The 21,774-nt window shown below is 36.1% G+C and overlaps 1 protein-coding gene across 6 annotated transcripts in view; it reads right to left on the bottom strand.

The window, feature by feature from the left end:
* Positions 1 to 21,774, bottom strand: part of CENPE (centromere protein E) — a 77,924-nt gene that overhangs the window by 6,491 nt on the left and 49,659 nt on the right. For all 6 annotated transcript variants that reach the window (XM_089911625.1, XM_022567065.2, XM_089911624.1 and 3 more), the window contains 9 exons: positions 20,093 to 20,311; positions 17,722 to 17,919; positions 16,851 to 17,054; positions 14,546 to 14,764; positions 12,278 to 12,463; positions 6,403 to 6,515; positions 4,878 to 4,975; positions 2,757 to 2,940; positions 833 to 1,119 (listed from right to left, as the gene is read on the bottom strand). In XM_089911625.1, the coding sequence (XP_089767751.1) occupies positions 833 to 1,119; positions 2,757 to 2,940; positions 4,878 to 4,975; positions 6,403 to 6,515; positions 12,278 to 12,463; positions 14,546 to 14,764; positions 16,851 to 17,054; positions 17,722 to 17,919; positions 20,093 to 20,311 (1,708 nt within the window). The remainder of the gene's footprint in view (positions 1 to 832; positions 1,120 to 2,756; positions 2,941 to 4,877; positions 4,976 to 6,402; positions 6,516 to 12,277; positions 12,464 to 14,545; positions 14,765 to 16,850; positions 17,055 to 17,721; positions 17,920 to 20,092; positions 20,312 to 21,774) is intronic.

The following is a 21,774-nucleotide window of genomic DNA, read 5'->3' as shown; positions in this document are numbered from 1 at the left end:
CCTGAAATGCTTTTCCCTCCCCTCTTTGTTAAGCTAACTCACATTAACCTCCTAGATCTCAGTTCCCTTTTTCAAGGAAGACTTCTGTAATATTTAAAAAACAACAACCTATTATAAGTCTCATAGCCTTTTGCACTCTAGAATTTTACTTTTTTTTGTCACTTGATTACTGTCTATACCTGTTAGACTGTAAGCTCTAAGAGGGCAGGGACCATATCTGGTTTTGCTTATTAATGTACCATTAGGGTCTAATGTGTGACACAGAGTTGAAATAAAAAAATTCTGATCGATTAAATGAATAAGTAAACGATACAAGTCTATGATCTGGCTTGTGTAAAATGAATATAATACTATTGGAAATACTGGCCCATTGAATCGATAAGAAAATCTTTTTCAGTAAAACTGGTTTTGTTTATAAGGTAGTATCTTTATGGCCTTGGGAGAGTTGCTTGTCCATTCCAGGGGAAGGCTGAGGGTTTAAGAGGCAACCTTCACTTGGGGTTGTTTTCTTGCATTTCTAAAGAAATAATATCTTATTTTCAGATTTGATTTGCTAAGCAATGACTCACAAGGAGAATTTTTACATACCAAAGGAAAGAAAAAAAAAAAAGCTTCACTTGGGGTAAAAAGTGACTACTGCACTTCAGAGCTGTGCTTTGGAGAAACTTTCTCCCACAGAAACAGCAATGAAGTCTGTACACTGTGAGCCTGATCAACGCCATCCTCCCTTGTCTACACTTGCCCTGTGGGGATCACACATTAAAGAGAGGTTCCAACTGTTATCCACCCCCCATCCCCGCCCCATTTCCAAGCAACCAGTATATTTACCTACCTGGGCAAAGGCCTAAACCTGAGTTATCAAAATAGTGAACTGGAGAAGGTACTGGCAAAGACTTTGATCGGCTATCAAAAAACCAAGATTTTGGCGATTCCTTTGGCACAGGATCTTGTAAATTCCTTTCCTTGCACTGAGATGACATATGTTGTCTCTTTTTAGAGGCTGTTCCGGTCACTTTAGGAGACTTTGGAGAATTCTCACAAGTTACTTCTCTGTGAGCCTCTCTTTTAAGGGTTCTCTCCTTCCACGTTTTGACCTCATTGTAAAGATGATGATTATTGCTTAAATGTGAGGGGGCGGGGCGGGGCGGGTGGGGTGGAGGTGGAGAAAAAAGGAGGACATAAGACTGCAATTCCTGCAACGTACTCATGTTTAAGTTAAGAAAAAAAAAACTGCTTTAAATTGTGGTAAAATATACATAACCTATAATTTACCATTTAATCATATTTATAGTTAAGTTTCAACCTAATGCTTCCTGTTTGGACTGTTTCCACAGTTCAGAAAATGAAATGAGGTCAGTATAGTTTAAGTAATTGAATAAACCTCCGAAATCATGGAGTTTTGAAAAGAAAGCTCAGAGCATGACATCAGGTTTTTAAACAAATCAGTAATATCGTCCAGAGGTTTATCTGTTGATAATTTGTGGCCATAATTCGATAAATCAGTCTGGGTAGATGATTCTAATGTACCTTTGTTATTTTAAAAGAAATAATTCATGGTACTTTTCTGGATTAGTTACAGTCTTGCTTCTCATAGGAAATGCCACCAGCATTTATCCAGTTTCTCCAGACAGAAACCTGGGCAACCATCCTAGGGGCCTTTCTCTCCTTTACGTGAGCCAAGTCTGTTGATACAACCTCATACTTACTTCTCAAATTCGTTTCCTTATTTTTATCTGCATTGGCACCATTCCAGTCCATGCCAAAATTATCTTTTGCTTGGACAACAATAAACAGATTCCTAAATTGGGGCCTCCTATACTGTGATGCTATCTGATCTCAGCAGGCCTTGGCTTAAAATCCTCCAGTGGAATTAATCCTTCCATTACGTTTTAGGATACCACCCAAACGTCCTCCCAATGACCTTTGGGGCCTGTGTAACCTGGACCAGTTACCTCTGGCATCTCATCTTGCACTTCACTGTCTCAGTCTCTATGCCCTGGCCACAGTGGATGTCTTTCAGTTCCACCAGCTGGTCACCCTTCCTGACTCAAAGCCTGTGCACATGCTGCTCCCTCAGCCTAGAAGGCTTACCCACCTCTCCTTTCACCTGGCCTAATTTCTACTCATTTTTCACATCCAGTCTTAAAGGTCAGTCTCTTGATCACCACCCCTCCCCATACCTAGGTAAGGTTTGATCCCTCTGTGTTATACCCTTTCATAATGTCCTATTTTTTGTTGTTGCTGTTTGCTTGATAGCACTCATTACAAAGGATTAGTTATTTGTGGAATTATTTGTTTAATGCCTATTTTTTTTCCTCATCTCATTGGTAGAGGTTAGCACAAGATTCTAGTCATTGGTAGAAGCCAAATAATTAAATTTGTCAGAACTGTTTTTAAAGTAAAACTAAGTAGGCTACGATAATGGACCTAAGGGGTTCCTCCTTGAATAAGAGCCTCATTGACTTGGGTATATGGACTTGTGGTATATTTAAGCTGTTCCCTCAAAGATCCATCTTTACTTCCTAGCTCTTGGCTTAGTTAAAAATAGGTCAATTGACAGATAACCAACATCTGGAATGGTGCTACCATATTCTTATGCCTTTTAAAAAAGACATATTTTATGTAACTTAAAAATTACTTTCTCCGTATGTGTGAAGGATTGCCAACTGCAAAAACTATTTATGTATGTATCTATATCATCCTCCCCAACATGTAAGACGTAAGTATAATTTCTATATCGTGTGAGCAGATCTTACCTTAACAGCTCATTCTTTTGCTTTATTAGCTGTTCATTTTGCTGCTTTAACTTGGAAACTTCCTTTTCCAGCCGTATATACTCACTCTTCAGGATAAGAGCTTTCGTGCTTTGTACAATGCCACTGCCACCTCCACAGGTGAAGGGTTTATTTGAAGGCTGAGGATCAGCATGTTCTGATACCACTGTGGGAGGCAAAAATACAGACAGGTGATAATTTTAGTAGTTCCAAATAAAGAAATAAAGAAAACGTTATGAAAGGTAGTAAGTCACTATAAAAACCAATATACCACCATCTCCCTGGAAGTCATCCTTGCCCACCTCCTTCTCCCTTAACCTCACACGGCTATTTGGTCATCAATTCTAAACAGCTCTCGAATCCTCCTGCTTCTCTCCACCCACCAATTCCACTCTCATAATCCTGCTGAGATCGTTCACCATCACTGTAGTAGTAACAATCCTCCCCAGAGCTGTCCTCCATTGATCTATCTTCTAGAGCAGTAGAATCACCTGGCGGGCTTCTTCCTACAGTGTGTGTGGGGTCCACCCCTGTCATTCAGTGCATCACAAGTATTCAACACATACCTGTTCACAAGATAAACCTTAGAATGATATTAGAGCATATATTATTAAGTATTCTACACTGTGTGTGTAAAAGTAATGTAAGGAACTGTTCTGTAAATTTTAGATAAAACTGCATACAAGTGTGAGGTGCTTATGAAATAGAATAATCCACTGGGTCACTGATGATTTATAAAAGGGGGATAAGGTGTGTGTGGGGAAGATACTCAATGTCCATTTCCTTTTGAATTATTCTGAATTCAGGGACAATATGTACCTGAAAGTCACTTACAAATCAAGAGTAATTATCTTGACCCTTCTGTAACAACAAGGAATCCTCAGTTCTATTTTTATCCCTTGAAGTTTTCCAGATAGTAGCTGTGATCATCTTTAACACTATCTCTAATTCTTTTTTTTAAATGAGTGGACAATAATACACACAAATATCATCTTACACTTGCTTGACCTTTAGAATTTTCAGTGTGCTTTGCACACACAACTTTTAGTTTGATCCTTACTATATACATTGTCTTCAGGATTTCACACAGCCCTTAAGTGAGAGCAATCAGTTCAGAGGCCTGTCCCTGACTGCTAGTTCAATGCTTGTCTTACTATACAAAGCTGCCCCAAGTACTGTTCAGCATTTTCTCTTTTCAAATGAAATATAAGAGATAGAAATACAGAAAAAGGTATAGTTTGAGAGATATATATGCAGAAATTTGATCATTAAACTTGAAGACTGTTCCTAAGATAAATTTCAAAAAGTTTGCAAGTACGCATCAACTCTATATTTTCAGTATCAAGAACAAGTAGGATAATATTTAGTTATTTTTACTGTGAACTGATAATATTTTTACTGTGCACATGGTTACAATCTATTAAGACATGTGCTTGTATTTTTATTGGGAAGTGTACTTCTACCCTGATAGTTAAGTCATTCTTTTACAGTGCTGAAGACATCTTCACCAATAGGTAAAGATCTGATTATGCAGAAGTAAAATTTGTATTTTCTAAAAATCTATAATGGACAGACAGTTAAGATTACAGTAAACTAAGGAGATGTCACAGGATAAATATGAGCCCAATGAATTCATTTTAAAAATAGTTTTTTCTTGGGGCTTCCCTGGTTGTGCAGTGGTTAAGAATCCGACTGCCAATGCAGGGGACACGGGTTCGAGACCTCGTCTGGGAAGATCCCACATGCCGTGGAGCAACTAAGCCTGTGCACCACAACTACTGAGCCTGCGCTCTAGAGCCTGTGAGCCACAGCTACTGAGCCCACGTACTACAACTACTGAAGCCCGTGTGCCTAGAGCCTGTGCTCCACAACAAGAGAAACCACCGCAATGTGTAGCCCGCACACTGCAACCAGAGAAAAACCCGCACGCAGCAACAAAGACCCAACGCAGCCAAAAAACTAAAAAAATAAAAAGTTCTTTCTAAATCAGTGATTAACTTAGCTTTATTTTTGACTATCATACCTGTAATAGCAGTCTTCAAAATATGTAAGTGTATTGAAGTAAAATGGAAAGATCGGGAAGTATCAGCATTTTCTACTTACTTGAGGTATCTTGGGCCTGTTGATTTCTTCTAAGATTTTCTCTCAATAGCCTTATAACTTCTTTTTGATATTCCACAGTGGCTTTTGTCGAAGCGATTCTATTAAGAACAATAGAAATATGTAAAAGCCCAGAAACCAATTTTTAATGAAGGAATAAACACAACTGCTGTCAAGAATTTTCTAATAGGACACATCACATAAACACAATGTCCTGGTAGCAGTAGATGAGCCCTCATGACACCCTCCTGGTATCATGCACCTTACAGCTATAACACCACCAAATTGGAAGTATTCTGTTTGGTTGCAGCAGCAATTTTTTTTAACATTGAGAAATCAATTCTTTTAAACTTTCTGGAAGCCCAATAGCTATTAACCGGATATTGTGTAAAATTATATCTGGGGGCACCATAAAATAAATAATTGGTCTGTTACCATGAGGTCCTAGAAATACCTTGAAGGTACAACAATTACCAGAGCATGAAAGCAAAAAGCAGCTTCCTTTCTACATTGTCGGGAAAGCAAACCCTGGCTGCAGCTCTGGTCTAAGGTGATACAGTCAAAGGTCAAATTCTACGCATTGTTCCCTGGTAGAGACATTTTGTGAACTGTTTGCTTAAGCATTAATCAGCAATGATAAATCAGCAATGATACTCTGCTGTTCTTAGAGGCTGACAGTATCTGCTGATTCGATTCTATAAGTAAAATTGCTTTTTATAATGAAGATCTTAATAGACCTAAGTTTCACTTCTTATCACCAGAAGCCTGGTTAGAATGAATGAAGATTCAGAGTGCTACATTTTAGGCAAAATTAGATATCATCATTAAATATTTATAGGAAGAATTAAAAGTGTTAGGAGCCAGAAGGGATCTTAAGAAATCCTTTAATATAAACCTATCCTTTTATTGATTATGAATGTGAGGCCCAGAGAGATTAAACAGCTTGTGTAAGGTGATATATTCATTAGAGGCAACATATTTCTAATTTAGTTTCCCTGACACTGGCTAATGTTCTTTTCATTATGCTATACCACAAAGAACTTGAGGCACGTTATTACGTATATAGTACTATATATAAATAAATCAATAAAAAGAGGATATGCTCTTGGGCATTAGGTATTATAATTTAAAAGGAAATACAACTTTTTCATAAAAATACAATGGGAAGAACAAATAAAATTAAGAGAACCAACAGAGACCTTAGTCAAACTGCTAAATACCCCACAGGTTCTTAACATTCACTTTCAAGCATAAAAAGGATATTTTAAAGCTATTTAAATATGATTGAGCAAGAAGCATCCAAAGACATAGTGTGTTAGTAATCAGAATTGTGCTTATTTTAAAAACTTTGCATATGTAATGAGAATTTAATAGATTTAAAATCTGTGAATGTTTGCATTTATTTTTTTAAAAAGCAATAACAATATTTTCATATATTTAAAAAAGTTAACTAATGAAAAGAAAGTTATATAGTTTTGAAAGGAAATTTAAGCTTTTAAAGTCATGTTCAATTAAGGCAAAGACATACTCCTTTTCAAAATCCTTGGCATTTTTCATCTTCTCCAGGTCTATTTTCACCAGCTTTGTTTTGAGCTCTTCAATTTCTTCTTTATAGGGCTTAGCTCCTAAAGCAACTTTGTCCTAAATTTTTTAAAGAAAAGAAAAATGAAATAATTTTAGAGCAGTTCTGAAGAGTTGTTAACTGCCTTGATCTGGTAGAAAGATTTTAAAACAGCAATCTTCAAATATATAAAAAGCAGGGAAGGCACAAATTAACACTGAAATGAATAACAAATAGATATATGATGTGAAGTATAATCTGAAGCTCTTGGAAGCTAATACATACTTAGAGAACATATGACTTTTGTTTCTTAGAACAATTTTTTTCCCAATTTAAAAACAATCTACCTAAACAAATGAAACAAAGGTTGAAAACAATGAAATGGGCAGACGAAGGTTGATCAGGAAAATGAAAGAAAACGATGTCAGAACAGCAATATAAATATCAAACTGGAACTGAATTTAAGGCACAAAGTATTATGTAGCATAGTTGAGGATATTTTGTAGTCAAAGATGGTTCAATCCAGTGATATATCTACTTTCTACTCAGAGAAAAAAAAATCCATATATAAATCTTTTTTTTAAATGAATAGATTTCATTTTCAAAGTAATTTTAGGCTTATGGAAAAACTGAGCAGAGAATACACAGAGTTCCCATAAACTGTGCCCTCCCCCTGCCCCAACTCTCCTGTTATAAAACATACTAATGTGGTATAGTTGTTACAAATGATGAGCCAATGTTGATACATTACTATTAACTAAAGTTCATAGTTTACATCAGGGTTTATTGTTTGTATTGTATATTCTATGGGTTTTAACACTTGTATAATGACATGTGTTCATCATTACTCTATCATACAGAATAGTTTCACTGCCCTAAAAACCCCCTGCACTCCACCTATCCATCCTTCCCTCCCTCCCCTTAAACTGTTGGCAATTCCTGAACTTTTTACTGTTTCCCTAGTTTTGCCTTTTCCAGAATGTCATATGGCTGGAATCATCCAGTATGTAGCCTTTTCGGATTGGTTTATTTTAATGAACAATATGCATTTAAGATTCCTCCACGTCTTTCTGTGGCTTGAGAGCTCACTTCTTATTACTGCTGAATAAATTGCTCTTTTTATTGCTGTACCACAGCCACACAGTGGAATACTATTAGATATTGAATACAAAAATAAACCCATCTAAATTAGGAACCCCGAGAGCTCTCTATTCCTCTAGGCTTTCCCACTCCAACCCCCATCAAAACATCTGTACACACACAATGACTAGCAAAGACTAAAAAGATGCAAAGCTTCTAAAAATGACAGATGCTCAGCTTAAGGAGGTTGATGACTGGGTCAGATGAAGTCAGTTTGCTCAGTCAGAGCACCAGTTCAATACCCAGGCCTTCTGGACCAGACACTGATATCAGGGACTCCCTGGGCGTGTGTCTGGCTGAAGTGGTGTCAGTTTCCCAAGAAACTGCCAAACTTTCCTCTGAAGTAGCTGTACTATTTGCATCCTGCCATGATGACTGAGTGTTCCTGTTGCTCTACATCCTTACCAGAATAAGTGTTGTCAGTGTTCTGAATTTTGGCTGTTACGGTATTTTGAGATACCATAGGTGTGTAGTGTTATTCTTGTCATTTTGATTTTCAATTCTGTAATAACATGACGTTGAGCATCTTTTCTTATGTTTATTTGCCATGTGTCTGTCTTCTTTGGTGGGGTGTCTATTCAGATTTGTGGCCTGTTTTTTGTTTGTTTTTGTTTTGTTTTTTGCGGTACGCGGGCCTCTCACTGTCGCAGCCTCTCCCGTTGCGGAGCACAGGCTCCGGACGCGCAGGCTCAGCGGCCATGGCTCACGGGCCCAGCCGCTCCGCGGCATGTGGGATCTTCCCGGACCGGGGCACGAACCCGTGTCCCCTGCATCGGCAGGCGGACTCTCAACCACTGCGTCACCAGGGAAGCCCTGTGGCCTGTTTTTTAATCGGGTTGTTTGTTCTCTTATATTTAGTTTTAAGAGTTCTTTGTATATTCTGGATAACAGTCCTTCATCAGATATGTTTTGCAAACATTTTTCTCCCAATCTGTGGTTTGACTTTCACAGGGCAAATGTTTTTAATTTAAATGAAGTCCAACTTATCAATTTTTTCTTTCACGGATCGTGTTCTTGGTGTTGTGTCTAAAAAAGTCATCGCCAAACCCAAGGTCTGCTAGTTTTTCTCCTATGTCATTTTCTAGGAGTTTCCTAGTTCTGTGTTTTATATTTACGTTTATGATCAATTGAGTTAATTTTTGTGAAAGATGTAAGGTCTGTGTCAAGCCTTGTTTTTTCGCTTGTGAATGTGCAATTGGTCCAGCACCATTAGTTGATAAGATTATCCTTTTCCACTGAACCACTGAATTGCCTTTGCTCTTTTGTCAAAGATCAGTTGACTATATTTGTGTGGGTCTATTTCTGTGCCCTCTATTCTATTCCATTGATCTATTTGTCTATATACTGTTTTAAAAATTCAAAGAACTCCAAAAACAATTATCCATTTATGATATCAAAATTTTTTAAATATATTCTACAAGTGCAGAAGTTACAGTAACTTTTTACCACAATATAATGAAATAAATTAGTCATATATAACATTGTTTAAAATAATTCTTACATAAAAAAAATCAAAATTGGAAATACTGCCTTAAAATGAAAGACAATAAGAATTCCATATTTCAAACGTTTGGCATGTGATGAAAGCTGAACTCAAGACATACCGATCACCTTAAATAGTTTTTCTAATGAACTGAAAGTACAATTTTTAGTTAATATGATCTATTTATCATCTATATTTTAGATGGATTCTGTTAAGAAACTTTCCTTGTTCTACCAGAAAAAGAATTCCTTTGAGTATGAATTAAATTACATCAAATTTAGAAACTAATTTGGGAAAAACTGATGGATGTACAGTATTTAGGTTCCAAAACAGGAAATGGCAAGTTTCAAATCTTAAACCACATTTTCTCCCACATTACTCTTTGAAGTTCTATTGTTCCTTTCATATATGTTTTCCTCATCTTTTGTTTAGTCTTCAAACACTTTATTTTAGATTCTGTGGCCATTATAAGATTTTTTTCCTATTGTGTAGGATGTCCATAAAGTTCTAGTGCAGCTTAAATTTTTAACAAATTCACTGCTATTTGACATAAACAATTTGTAAAGATACAACAGAGGAAAAATATAAAGACTTAAATGAAATTGTTAATGTTTCATTTGTTCAAACTACTTTCTTCCATATTCCATTAATAAACCCTACATTATATTGGATAGGTATTTTCAAATAGTGGTAAATAGGTTTTTATTTTTTTATTACGCCAACTCTTGAGTTACACGCAAAAGACTGTATTTTATAGAATATTTATATAATACACAGAAACAAATTTTTCAAAAATTCAAACTGTACAAAGATTTTTATGGATACCCTGTATTTTGCTTTCTTTCCCCAAGGGTGCTGTACAAGACCCCCCAGACTCTGCTATATAATCTAAATGGTTACTTCTGGTATGCAGGAAAGATACTTGTCTCTCCATAACACAGGTTCAATCTATACTGAATGTGAAGTTTGCTGCTCACTCCCTCTTTCTTTATGCCCTTTCTTCACTTATATGAGGAAATTAGAACCACTCTCTCTTGCCCCCCACCTGCCCCTCTTTCTCTTTTACTCACGCCTGCTCCATCTCAGTATCTTTTAGTTACTCTGCATCTCTTCTCCATATGTTCATGCTCCCGTCTAGTCTCATGATTTTATATGCTGACAATTCCCCAAACTTACACCTCAAGTTTAGATCTCTCTCTCTCTCTCTCAGACTCACATATCCAACTGCCTAAGACATATCTCAGCTTGGGTGTCCCCAGTAGGCATTTCAAATTCAACGTGCTCAAAACTGAACTCTGAGTCTGCTCCCATGTTCTCAAACTTGCTCTTCTGGCAGCCTTTTCTATCTCTATCTCTTTTTCCAGTTGCTCAGGTCAAAAACTAGGGAAATCATCTCTGACTCCAAGAAATATGAGAGGAAGAGATGTGTGCCACTTCTGGGCTAGAGCCTTTGAGAGTAGAGATTTTAAGATATTTTAGCTTCTCCATCTTGTCCCTTTCCTGTGAGCCCAAGCATGGACAGCTTAAAACCTGGCTTTAATCACCAAGATGAAAACAGCACCCAAGGGTGTGGCAGAGAAACAAGATGGGAGAAATGTGGGCCTCTGATTGATCATGTGAACAAAGCCATCCCCCAACCTGGAATTCAGGCTTTTATATGAGTTAGAGAAATAACCTTCCATCTTATTCGAGCCATTGCATTTTTGGTTCCCTTTGCTGTAGCAGCTAGCATGTCACACTAACGCACCCTTCTGTATTCTATCTTCAGAGGGCAACTTTTAAAACATTAAGTAAGACCATAATAGCCTTTAGTCAAAATCCTCTGATGATTTCCCATCTCACCCAGAATAAAAACCAAAGTAGTCTGCAAGACCCTTTATGGGTTGATTCTCTGCTACTTCTCACCTTATTTCCCACCTCTATTCTCTTGCTCACTCTGCTCAGGAGACAATGGCTTTCTTGTGGTTTCTTAAACATGTCTAGACTGTTTCTGTGTTGAAGGCTTTGTGTTTGCTATTTCCTTTGCCTAGAAGGCCCTTTCCCTACTACATCACTCACTCCATCACTTCATGTCACCTTAAAGGTGTGGCTCTCCTCAATGCCCTTTTAGAAAGTCACATCTCTTTCCCTTATACCCCAACTCTCACTCAGTATCCATGTACCCTTGTCTGGCTTAATTTTTTTCCATTGCACTTTTCACCATTTGACACACGTATATACTTCATTATTTTCTGTCTTCCTGAACAAGAACATAAACTCCTTGAAGGAAGGGAGAAACTTCTATTTTTTTTTCCCATTGCTGTATACATGGCATCTGGAACAATGACCAACACACAGCAGGTAACCAAAAATATTTGTTGAAAGAATAAAAATGTGGTCATTTAATTATTTGAAATATTAAAAAACTACTATCAAAAATTCTAAAGCCTCACAGTTGATTTTCTTGGTTTTTAGCTATACAAACAATTGTTGAAAAACAAAACTGAGATTATTTTCTCTTGCCTCTCTGTTTCAGGAATTTAAATACCTGAATTTGTTCTCACTGAATGAATCAGAATTTTTAGAACAATGTTAAATAATGGAAAGAACAGACATCCTTTACTTATTCCTAATTTTAACTGCAATGAAAAGACACTGGAGCAGGAATAGCACAAATACTTATTAGGGCTGGACTCAAGTAGCACAAGTGTGAGAAGTGGCTGGGCTAAAAAAAAGGGAGTGGTAAGGATATGATGAATGAGGGTGCAAACTGTGTAAGGGCATTCATGGTCAAAAAGATTTATATTACTGCTCTTTATAAAGAAAATAGGTCAGAGTCAGCCGAAAGGCTGGGGCTCAATAACAAGGGATTAAGCAGAAGAAAAGAGAATTTTAAAATGCACTTATCTAATAAAGAATGTTAAATATTTAGATAGGAAGCCTTTTTTTGAAAAATAAAAAAATAGACATTTTAAACTATAAAGAATAATATTTATATCTCTTAAAAATAATTTTTCTAGGAAGATAAAAATCATTATCTTGAATGAAAATATACTCCTGCATTTCATTTCTAAGTTGTCATTTGCTTCTTAAAAGTTTGAGTACTGAACTTCAGATATTCACAGATAATAGGAAGTTGAAGTAAAAGCTGAGTCCTAGATTATCTGCCAAATTCAACAGTAAAAGAAAAAAAAAAACCAAACAAACCCTTTTATTTATAAAATGAGTTTGTTAAATTACCTGAAGTATTTGGATCATTTCTTTTGTTTTTTCAAGGCAATCATTTGATTCATTAACTTGCCCTTGAAGTTTTGCTATTATGTCATTAGTCATCTCAAGTTCTTTCTGCATCTTTATAATCTTGCCTTCCTCATGCATAGCGCTTTCTTCAGCTTCATGGAGTGACGTTTCCAGCTCTTGAGTTTTCTATTAGAAAGAGTACACATGCTTAAGGTCTGCCATATAGACAGAGTCATAGTACATAAGTTTAAGACAAAAATAATCATATATAGGAATTAATTTTCACAGATTTCACTAACAAAGGATAGAAAAGAAGAGAAGCCAATGTCACTCAATTTACACATGTATTTCTTTTTATTTATAAGCTGATGTCTTTTGGATTAAAAAATGCCCACATTTTACATTATAAGGTTTAGCGTTTATTTACTAGTTAGCATGGTGCCAAGCATATTAAATAGGTACTTACATTTTAAATTAACACCACTTAGAGAAAGTACATTTGATAATTAGCTCTTTAAAGTAATACATGTCTTTTCCTTTATTTTTATTACCTACTTTTTAACTTGAAAAATACAAGCGTATGGAAAAATTCAGAGGCATTTGATGAAGAGTAAGTTTCCCCACCTCAGAACCCTAGCTGACCCTGAATGAAGTAATGACTAAACTCTTTCAGGTGTATCCTTCCAGAAGTTTCCTATGCGTATCTAAGCATAAGTGAATATTCAGTTCATAAAAACAGTCATACACACAGTAGGAAATAAATATATAGTATACTAAATATATAGTTCTGCATTTAAAAAAAATCTAATAATATATTTTTCAGATCTTTCCATTATCGATACATATAGATCTCTCATATTTGTTTTCATGGATACATACATCCATCCATTAGTGGAGATCATCCACTAATGAACACTTAGGTTATTTCCAGTTTTTTCCAAGTACAAAAATACTGGAATTTAAATACCTGAATTTGTTCATATTTATAAGATTATTCACATACATATATATGCAGGTTTTCCTGGAAAATGTGTTTTTTGACCTACTCAGAATTTATTTTTGTTTTGTGAGTGGGGTAGAAATCCAGACTTTTTTCCCAGATAGCTAGGTGGTTGCTCTGAATCAAACATTAAGTAAATCGTCTTTTCCCCACTGAGCTGACTGTTACCATTATCATATACTAAATTCTCATACTTATCTGAGTCTGCTGCTGAACTCTCTTCTGTTCCAATGCTCTGTTTACCTATTTCTGCATCATTACCAAACTACTCTAGTTATCTATTCCTGTATCATTACCAAGCTACTCTAATTTGGCATAATTACCAAACTAATGGCATATTATTTCTTATCCGATACGGCACTTCCTGGGTCACTAAAGACGTAATCTCCCTCTGCTTCTTTATCTTATTGCTTTGGTAGATGGGTTTCAAATTTCTGCTGTTTTATCTCTGCCAGCTGACTGAGGTAGTGTAGTACAGCAAATCAATCAATTGTATACTACTGACCTTCTAGTTTCCACTGGTAGTGATTAAACTAGTGGTTGATGTTTTATTATAAGTATTTACTCTGGTAAAAATGATTATAAGTTATATAAGTGTATAAGTGTATAACTTATATACACTCTTGGGTACCCTACTAAGTCATTTTGTGCGCTAACAAAATAAAATAGCATGTTCGCTTTACAGAGTCCCACGTAAGGGTAGTTGATAAAGTAACTGAATTATTCAAATAACATACTGATTCTTGGATACAGGTTAATCTGCTTAAGAAATCTGTTATATTTTTGGCCTCTTCCATTTTGATCTTGATTATAACATTAACCAGTATGAAAGACACTGATGATAATTAGAGAAAAACTAAATTGCTCTTTCCCCCTAAACTAGTTCTGTATACAAACACAGATTATATTTTAATAGAAAGTCACATGATTTAGGAAACTTACACTGTATGGTAATAATACTTTAAGTGTCTGTATCTAGTAATCAAATTAAGCTATGAGTTACTTCTGTTTTATAATCCAAAGGGAAGTTCTTATATAATGTCTAGCTTCATAATTAGTTGAGTGATAGCCACGATAGAGCTATATTTAAAAAACAAGCCCATCACACGGGCACAAAGATGGTCCATGTTCCTTAACACATTCAATACTATAATTTTGCTCTGAAATGTTATATAAGACATGTTATATATAAATGTTATATAAGATGTTAAATGCATTTTTAAGTCTTTGATGAAGCTGCAAATTGAAAAACATAAGAAAGTACATACCTCTGTGCCTTGTTGTGTAGTTCTTGATGTAACATGAAGATTCTTATTGTCTTGTGTAGTAGGATTAACAAGGGCACCAGAGTTCAGGGAGATCTTCAAAGTTTGGTAGCTTTTAAACAGTTTTTCATTGTTCTCTTTCATTGATTTCAGATCATGTCCCCATTCTTTGGCTATGGTGGCATTTCTTTCTTCGAATTCTGTTGAGTCATTCATTATAGCCTATTGGATAGTAAAAACACCATTATAGCTCTAAGATGAATTACATTAAAAAAAAAATCCACTATGAAAATAATAGATTTCTACGTCAAGGCATAGGCCAAAATTATTCAGAATATTCCAGAACAGCACTTTAAAAGGATGTGAACATTCTTTGTGGTTTGCATCAGTTCCTGAAATTTCAAACGATGTTGGATGTTGGTGATGAGAATAAAAGAATAAAGGCTGGAGAGCATTCGTGTTGATTTGCAAGATGATAATCTTACCTTATTAGATCAGTACTAATGTATGAAGAAGAATCCGAAGAATTGTGCAGGTTAAAGTTATTATGTATGTTATGACACATATCATGTCATATATAAACATTAACTGACATCTAATAGCAGAGCATAACCAATAAACTTAACAACAAGCTATTTTCATTCCAAACCTCAGTGGTTCCAGGGAAAATCATTCACTGACTTTTGGTAATTAATCTGAAAACCTTGTATTTCTGTGCAGGGAATAATGATCAACCAATGCCTTCTTTTACATCAAAGCCTAACTAACTCTGAAATTACTCATATCATCTTTTTACTTCCTAATTCCTAAGGGATGTACTTTTTTGCTCTCATCATGGACGCCTTATTGGTCTTACCTATAAATTTCTTTGTGGTTTTATGGCAATTCTGTCAGACCTGGATCCTAAATTAGCTGTGTTCTTGCTGGCATCCTGGACCCTCCATGGCTCTAGACTATGGACCTCCCACCATACAGAATTACCAGTTCCTTCCTTCAGGGTGCTGGAAGAAGCCACATATCCATGCTGATCCATGCTGATCCCCACAGCAGGAATCCCTATTTTCTTTTCTTTTCCTTTTTATTGAAGTATAATTGATTTACAACGTTGTGTTAGTTTCAGGTGTACAGCAAAGTGATTCAGTTATACATACATATGTATCTTTTTTTCATATTCTTTTCCCTTATAGGTTATTACAAAATATTGAGTATAGTTCCCTGTGCTAAACAGTAGGACCTTGTTGAAGGAATCCCTACTTCCTAATCACAAACGGGCCCTCAACATTACAGAACAACTCGGAATTATATGGAAATTATCTTATCTAAACATCAATTATGCTTTTCTCCACTGACTGTGGACTTTTTTTTTTAAACAGCTCATTTACTATTTTGCTTGGGGTATCCAACAAATGGATGAACAATCCAGCCACAGGAAAACATTTTTTTTAAAACATTATCTATATTTCAATGTGATTTTAGTTTCCAGATGAAGTTAAAGTCTTTATCTGGAAATAAATACCCAAACACAGGAATATAAAACTAATATTAAAAGCTGTAATATTAATCCAGGTCCCTTTGTTCCAATTACATATAATAACAAGCAACTTTCTGATTACTGCATATTTTACTAGGTATATGAGATAGGGATTACTTCAGAAAGTAGAATGAATATTCTGAGCAGTGGAAAGTAAAACAAATCGATAAACTGGTAGTAAGCCATGTTGGTTCTTATGAATCTGTCCACTAGGGCTGATCACCTTGGGAACAATGATTACAAACCACATTTTTGAACATCAGAGTTGAAGGATCAGGGCCTGTGACAGTGACACCACTGAGACAAAAAGCATGTGAGGCCTTATTAATAAAGCAGCTGGCTAGGCTTGTCCAGGGCTTTCCTACAGTTGTTGCCTGTAGCCCTGAAACAGGTTCATGTCTCACCTTGTCTGAGCCTACCTGGGGAAAAGGCTCAATTCCTACAGAAGCAGTGAGAAGTGAGAAAAGAAAGAGAATTGGAAGAGGATTCCGGATTCCACAGATTCCAAATCTGTGTGTAACAAACTGATTACTACACACGAAGACTTTGTTATCTTCTTTACAAGTATAAATATATATTTAATTATCCTAAGGAAGCATAATACATTAGAGGCAGAAGATGTTTTACACAGTCAATTTTTTTCACAAAGCCTATACAAATAAATTTTAAGAAAATACTTAAAATTAAGTTGCTCTAAGTCTTTTTACAAATGAGGTATAAAAATTAAAGCAGACAACAACAAAAAGAATGAGGTAGCACAAGAAAATTACTACTTACAATTATTTTGTTATTATAGAAGTTATTCACTTGAAAAATACTATCAGTTTCTTTCTGGATGCCATTTTTAAGCTCTTCTATATCAAAATGAGCATTCAACCACTCTTCCAAAAACCGGGTCATTTCTTTTCTATTCCTTAGTACTTGCTGAAATTCAGTCTCTATGCTATGGCAATCACTTTCTGAAAAATCCTTGAGAATTTCCTGAGAAAAATAAGCATTGAATCACATGAACATTAGAAAAGTTTTAATCTAAATATCATAAAAAGGGGAAAACACCTTATTGAACTCTTATTCTTAATATTTTGAAGTACTGTAAATATAATTCTAATTTAAAACTTTAGTTATTTGATAATAAAATTTTGGTGTATAGCCTATAATGGAGGCACGTCTACAAATCTGCATGTTAGAATTAAAATCCCTCAAAACTATAAAACTGTGACTAATAATCACAAAATATAAATTGTTTCTGGATGTAGTTTTCTGTGCATAAAACAGGCTGTACATGGTTTTGGGAATTGAATGCCAGCCTCCTACTGCTGAGAGGGAGCAGGACACTTCATGCAGAGTTGTAAGAAAAATGTTTCTGACTCCCAGTCACAGATCTAGGAAGTTTTAGAAGGCATTCGGAAACTTATTCTGGGGTTCCATGAATTCCCACTTGATGCTATTACATCTATTTTCTGTATCTTTGGGGTTCTGAAAGGAGGCTAGACTATTACTTGGCACTCTTTACAATTGGCCAGCTGTCATTCTGCAACTGATTTTTAATTTTTGGTAAATAAAAATGACTCTAAACATATGAAAAGGTACTTTTCTACTTGATAAAAAGGCTTGAAATCTAATTAAACCCATTTTAAACAAATTGTACCTCAATATGCAGATCCATACTCTGGCTCAATTTGAGGTCCCTTGATTCTTTGGGCGGTACATCATAATCTTGTTGAAGGTGCTGTATTTTAATTAGCAGTTCATTTTGCTTTTCCACTTCATCAATAAAAGCCACTTCAAGTTTATTGATGGATTCATGTTGTTCTTCCTTTATCTTTGTAACATGGCTTAACACATACTTGCAGAAAAACATTAAACAAATTGGGAAATGAAACTTGTACCACATTTAGATGAAGTTTTAAACCCCTGAGACTATGAGGCAGGATGGCATCTCTTATTATCTATATCCTCTGGTAAGTGAGGGAGAAGGAAAGAGCCTCCCTCTATCCCCAATTTTCTCTTCCCAGCAACTTGGGAGAATAACTTCCAGGCCTCCATCTAGTTCCATATTTCTGATTTGCCCCTGGATATACCTCATGGATGTCCTACAGTTACCTCAAATTCAATAGATTTAAAATGAAAAAAAAATAAAAAATAAATAAAATGCACATGATTCCTTTCCCTAGAAACCCACCTTTGCCTATTTACCCCCCTTTTGGTTAATTATGTCATCAATCACCCAGTTCCCAGCTAGATACCTGAGATTCATTTTCAACATCTTCTGCCTACCTTGATTGGGTAACCAAAATGGGTATGACATGTCCCAAGATTTACTTGTCAAGCATATTTAGATGTCTGGCTTTAAGGTGACAATAATTTTTTTTTTTTTTTTTTTTGCGGTACGCGGGCCTCTCCCATTGTGGAGCACAGGCTCCGGACGCTGCCATGGCTCACGGGCCCAGCCGCTCCGTGGCATGTGGGATCCTCCCGGACCAGGGCACGAACCCGTGTCCCCTGCATCGGCAGGCAGACTCTCAACCACTGCGCCACCAGGGAAGCCCAAGGTGACAGTAATTTGAATGCCATATGCTTCACGGATCTCCTCAATAAGTTCTGGATATCTGATTGCCAGGGTTTATGGAAGAATATCAGGGCGTAAGGGGCAATTTACCTAGGAAGGGAAGATACCAGCTCCCTACTTCCTTAACATCCACCATTCCTTAACTCTTATAATTTGGCCTTTTCCTTAACTACTCAACTAAAACTGCTCTGACAGATGTCACCAGTGAGCTCTATTATCAACAAATTGAGATCTCTTCAGTCCACATTCTAGCTGACTGAAGCATCTGCCACTCTTGACTACTTCATCTTTGACGTACTCTCCTCCACTGACTTAAGTAATAGCACTGTTGCCTGGTTCTTTTCTGTCACTTTGACTTTCCTAACCTTGAACCCATGAGTTGCTCTTTTCTGCTACTGTCTCTTGGAGAACTATCTTTTCTGGAGTTTGGATCTTATCCGAACTTATCCCCAAACTCTTATTCCTCTATTATGTTTTCTGGGCGACCTTACACATGTTGTGCGATCTATCACCTATATGAATCCCAAATCTTTATCTTTAGTCCTGACTTTTCTCCTGACAAGCCTCAGACTCTTGACTAAATGCCTGCTTGGTCTCCCTTCTTAGACGTTCTGTCTTAGGTATCTCTCTCTACCTCAAAACATCTCAAACTAAACACCTAATCTCTTTTCCCTCTCTATCTCAGTTAATGGTACCACTCCCCACTAACCTGGCTAAACCCAAATCCTGGGACTCAATCTAAACTTCCCTGCTGTACCTCCACCACCAATCACACCAACTACTGTGTTAAGTTGCCAAATGTTTCTTTAATCTCGTCTGTCCTCTCCATTCCTATGAATCCTTCCCTAGCAGTAGAGTCGCTCATAATAGCTCATCTGGACCACTGTAACTGTCTCTTATCTCTTCTCTCTGCCACTAGGCTTATCCTCCACAAACTCATTTCTTCTTTGTCTGCAGTGAAGTATCTAAAATGATAATCTGATCATGCTACAGCCACCACCTTAAAATAACTGTCCAGTGGCTCTGCCTCATTTACAAAATGAACTCCAAGCTTTATCGTTTGAGTCTGTCTTCTACTACAGTCTTATCTTCTTTAACTTTTTATCTGGTATGTCATATAATCTAAACGTACTTCTATCGCTACACTTATTACCTGTTTATATGTCTGCCTAACTCACTAGGAGATCCCTGAGATGTTACTCATACTCGTCTCCTGAACACCTGGACAGTGTCTAGGCCCATAGGCAAAGCTCAGGTTTTGGTGAATAAACAGGTCCTAGGTGCATTAAGGATCTTGCACACACTGTTCTTAGACCCACATAATCTTTAATTCAGTAGTAAATACACTAAATAACAAATATGTCAACTCTCAAAGCAGGACTTAAACACTAAAGTTTGTAATGGAAATTTATAGTGATATTTACAAAGATATTACTAAAAAAGATGGTACCTGAAGTTTCTTCATGACTCTATGAAATTCCATGGAACATCTTTGGTTTGCAGTGAGAAGTTTTTGAATTTGCTTGCTTTGTGGACATGGAAGTGCGAGGTTTGCTTTTACTCTAATTGAAAGCTCTTTTTGTGTTTCGATTTCCTTCTTCAAGTCAAGAGACAATCTATTTAAGCACTCATAATGATTATCCATCTCTGAGTATCTCTTAAGAAGCTCCTAAAGAAAATTAGAATTTATTCAATTTACCAATTCATTCTAATTTAACAAGAAATAGTCTCAGCCCTAGAATTGCAACAAAACTTAATTCTTTAATACTTTTTGTAGGAGAAAAATAAATTTTGACCTTTGTGTTTATAAACAAAAGCGAACTCTTATTGTTGATTTTGGATTATAGAAATTATTGTGGAAATTTAAAAGAATTTAAAAAAATATAAGAAAACCAGAAGCAACCATTGTTATCATTTTGCTGCATTTTCTTTTGGTCTTTTGAACATCCATGATTTGAAGGAGCATTTATTTACAAAGTCTGAAGAGAAATGTGAGTGAATTCAATCTAGTATGTATTGTAGCTCAAGGCTGAATGCTGGCCTCTATGTACAGAAGGCAGTGTAAGTGAGCAGATATGTGACTAAGAATCAAACTAGTTATATGTCAACTTGGTGGAGCCTCTTCACATATTTCTATTATCTGCCTAGAATCCAAGTTTTCTAACCTTTTATCAGAGTTTGTCTTCAGGTTCTAGCTCTGCCACTTGCTGACTGGGGAAACACTGAGTCATTTTCACCACTACAAAATGAAGACTACAATAATTGCCACAAAGTTTCCTAGGGGATCAAATATTAAATAATATCTATATCTATGCAACCTATAAAATATATAGACATTATAGTTTAAAGGAAATAAAATTATATTTGTAAAAATGCTTCTATGCCCAAGTTTCACTTTGTCAGACCTGGTTTCAAACCCTGATTCTACTAATTTACTACCTATGTGACCTTGGGTAGCCACTAAACTTCCTCGCTGAGCCTCAGTTTGTTTGTTTATAAATGGAACAATAAAACCCATCTCATGAGGTAAAGCACCCAGTACAGTGCCTGCATGTGGAAGATACTCAATGAGCCTAGGCCCATCAACACAAATGACGAGAAGCCAGGCAAGTGACCCCTTGGTCAGAGTACAGGTGGAAGAACACATTAAGTTCAAGTTGCTACAGTCATGTAATAAATAACATGTTTAGTTCAGGGTGTTAAATTATAGAAGGGGCTTCTGACAAGAACGAGCTCTCTTCTTTATAATTTAAGGAAAAGCTAGATAGATGTTCAGTAATGTGGGATGTTGGAGGGGGGATTCTTCCTTTAGTCTTAGAATGAATCACATTATGGCATGGAGCAGCATTGTATGGTCATTCATTTGTACTTTTAAGAAACACATACTGAATGCTGATTCCTGTCAGGAAGTTTTCTAAGTGATATAGCCATAACCAACACAAAAAAGTTTTTAGGGACTTTGAATTCTAATAGGGGTGAGAGTAAATCCTGTTGGCTTTACCCTCAATATGTATTCAGAATCCGAACAGTTCTCACCAGTTCCGCTGCTACCTCTTTGGGCTGAGCCACCATCACCTTTGCCTGGATTACTGAAATTAGTCTTTCAAATGGTCCTCCTGCTTCCACTCATTT

This window comes from Delphinapterus leucas, chromosome 5, assembly GCF_059928025.1.
Source record: "Delphinapterus leucas isolate spDelLeu-1000000601 "Yukka" chromosome 5, BTC_Dleu_Yukka2, whole genome shotgun sequence".
NCBI classification, from domain to species: domain Eukaryota; kingdom Metazoa; phylum Chordata; class Mammalia; order Artiodactyla; family Monodontidae; genus Delphinapterus; species Delphinapterus leucas.
This window is presented reverse-complemented; position numbering and strand designations above follow the sequence as displayed.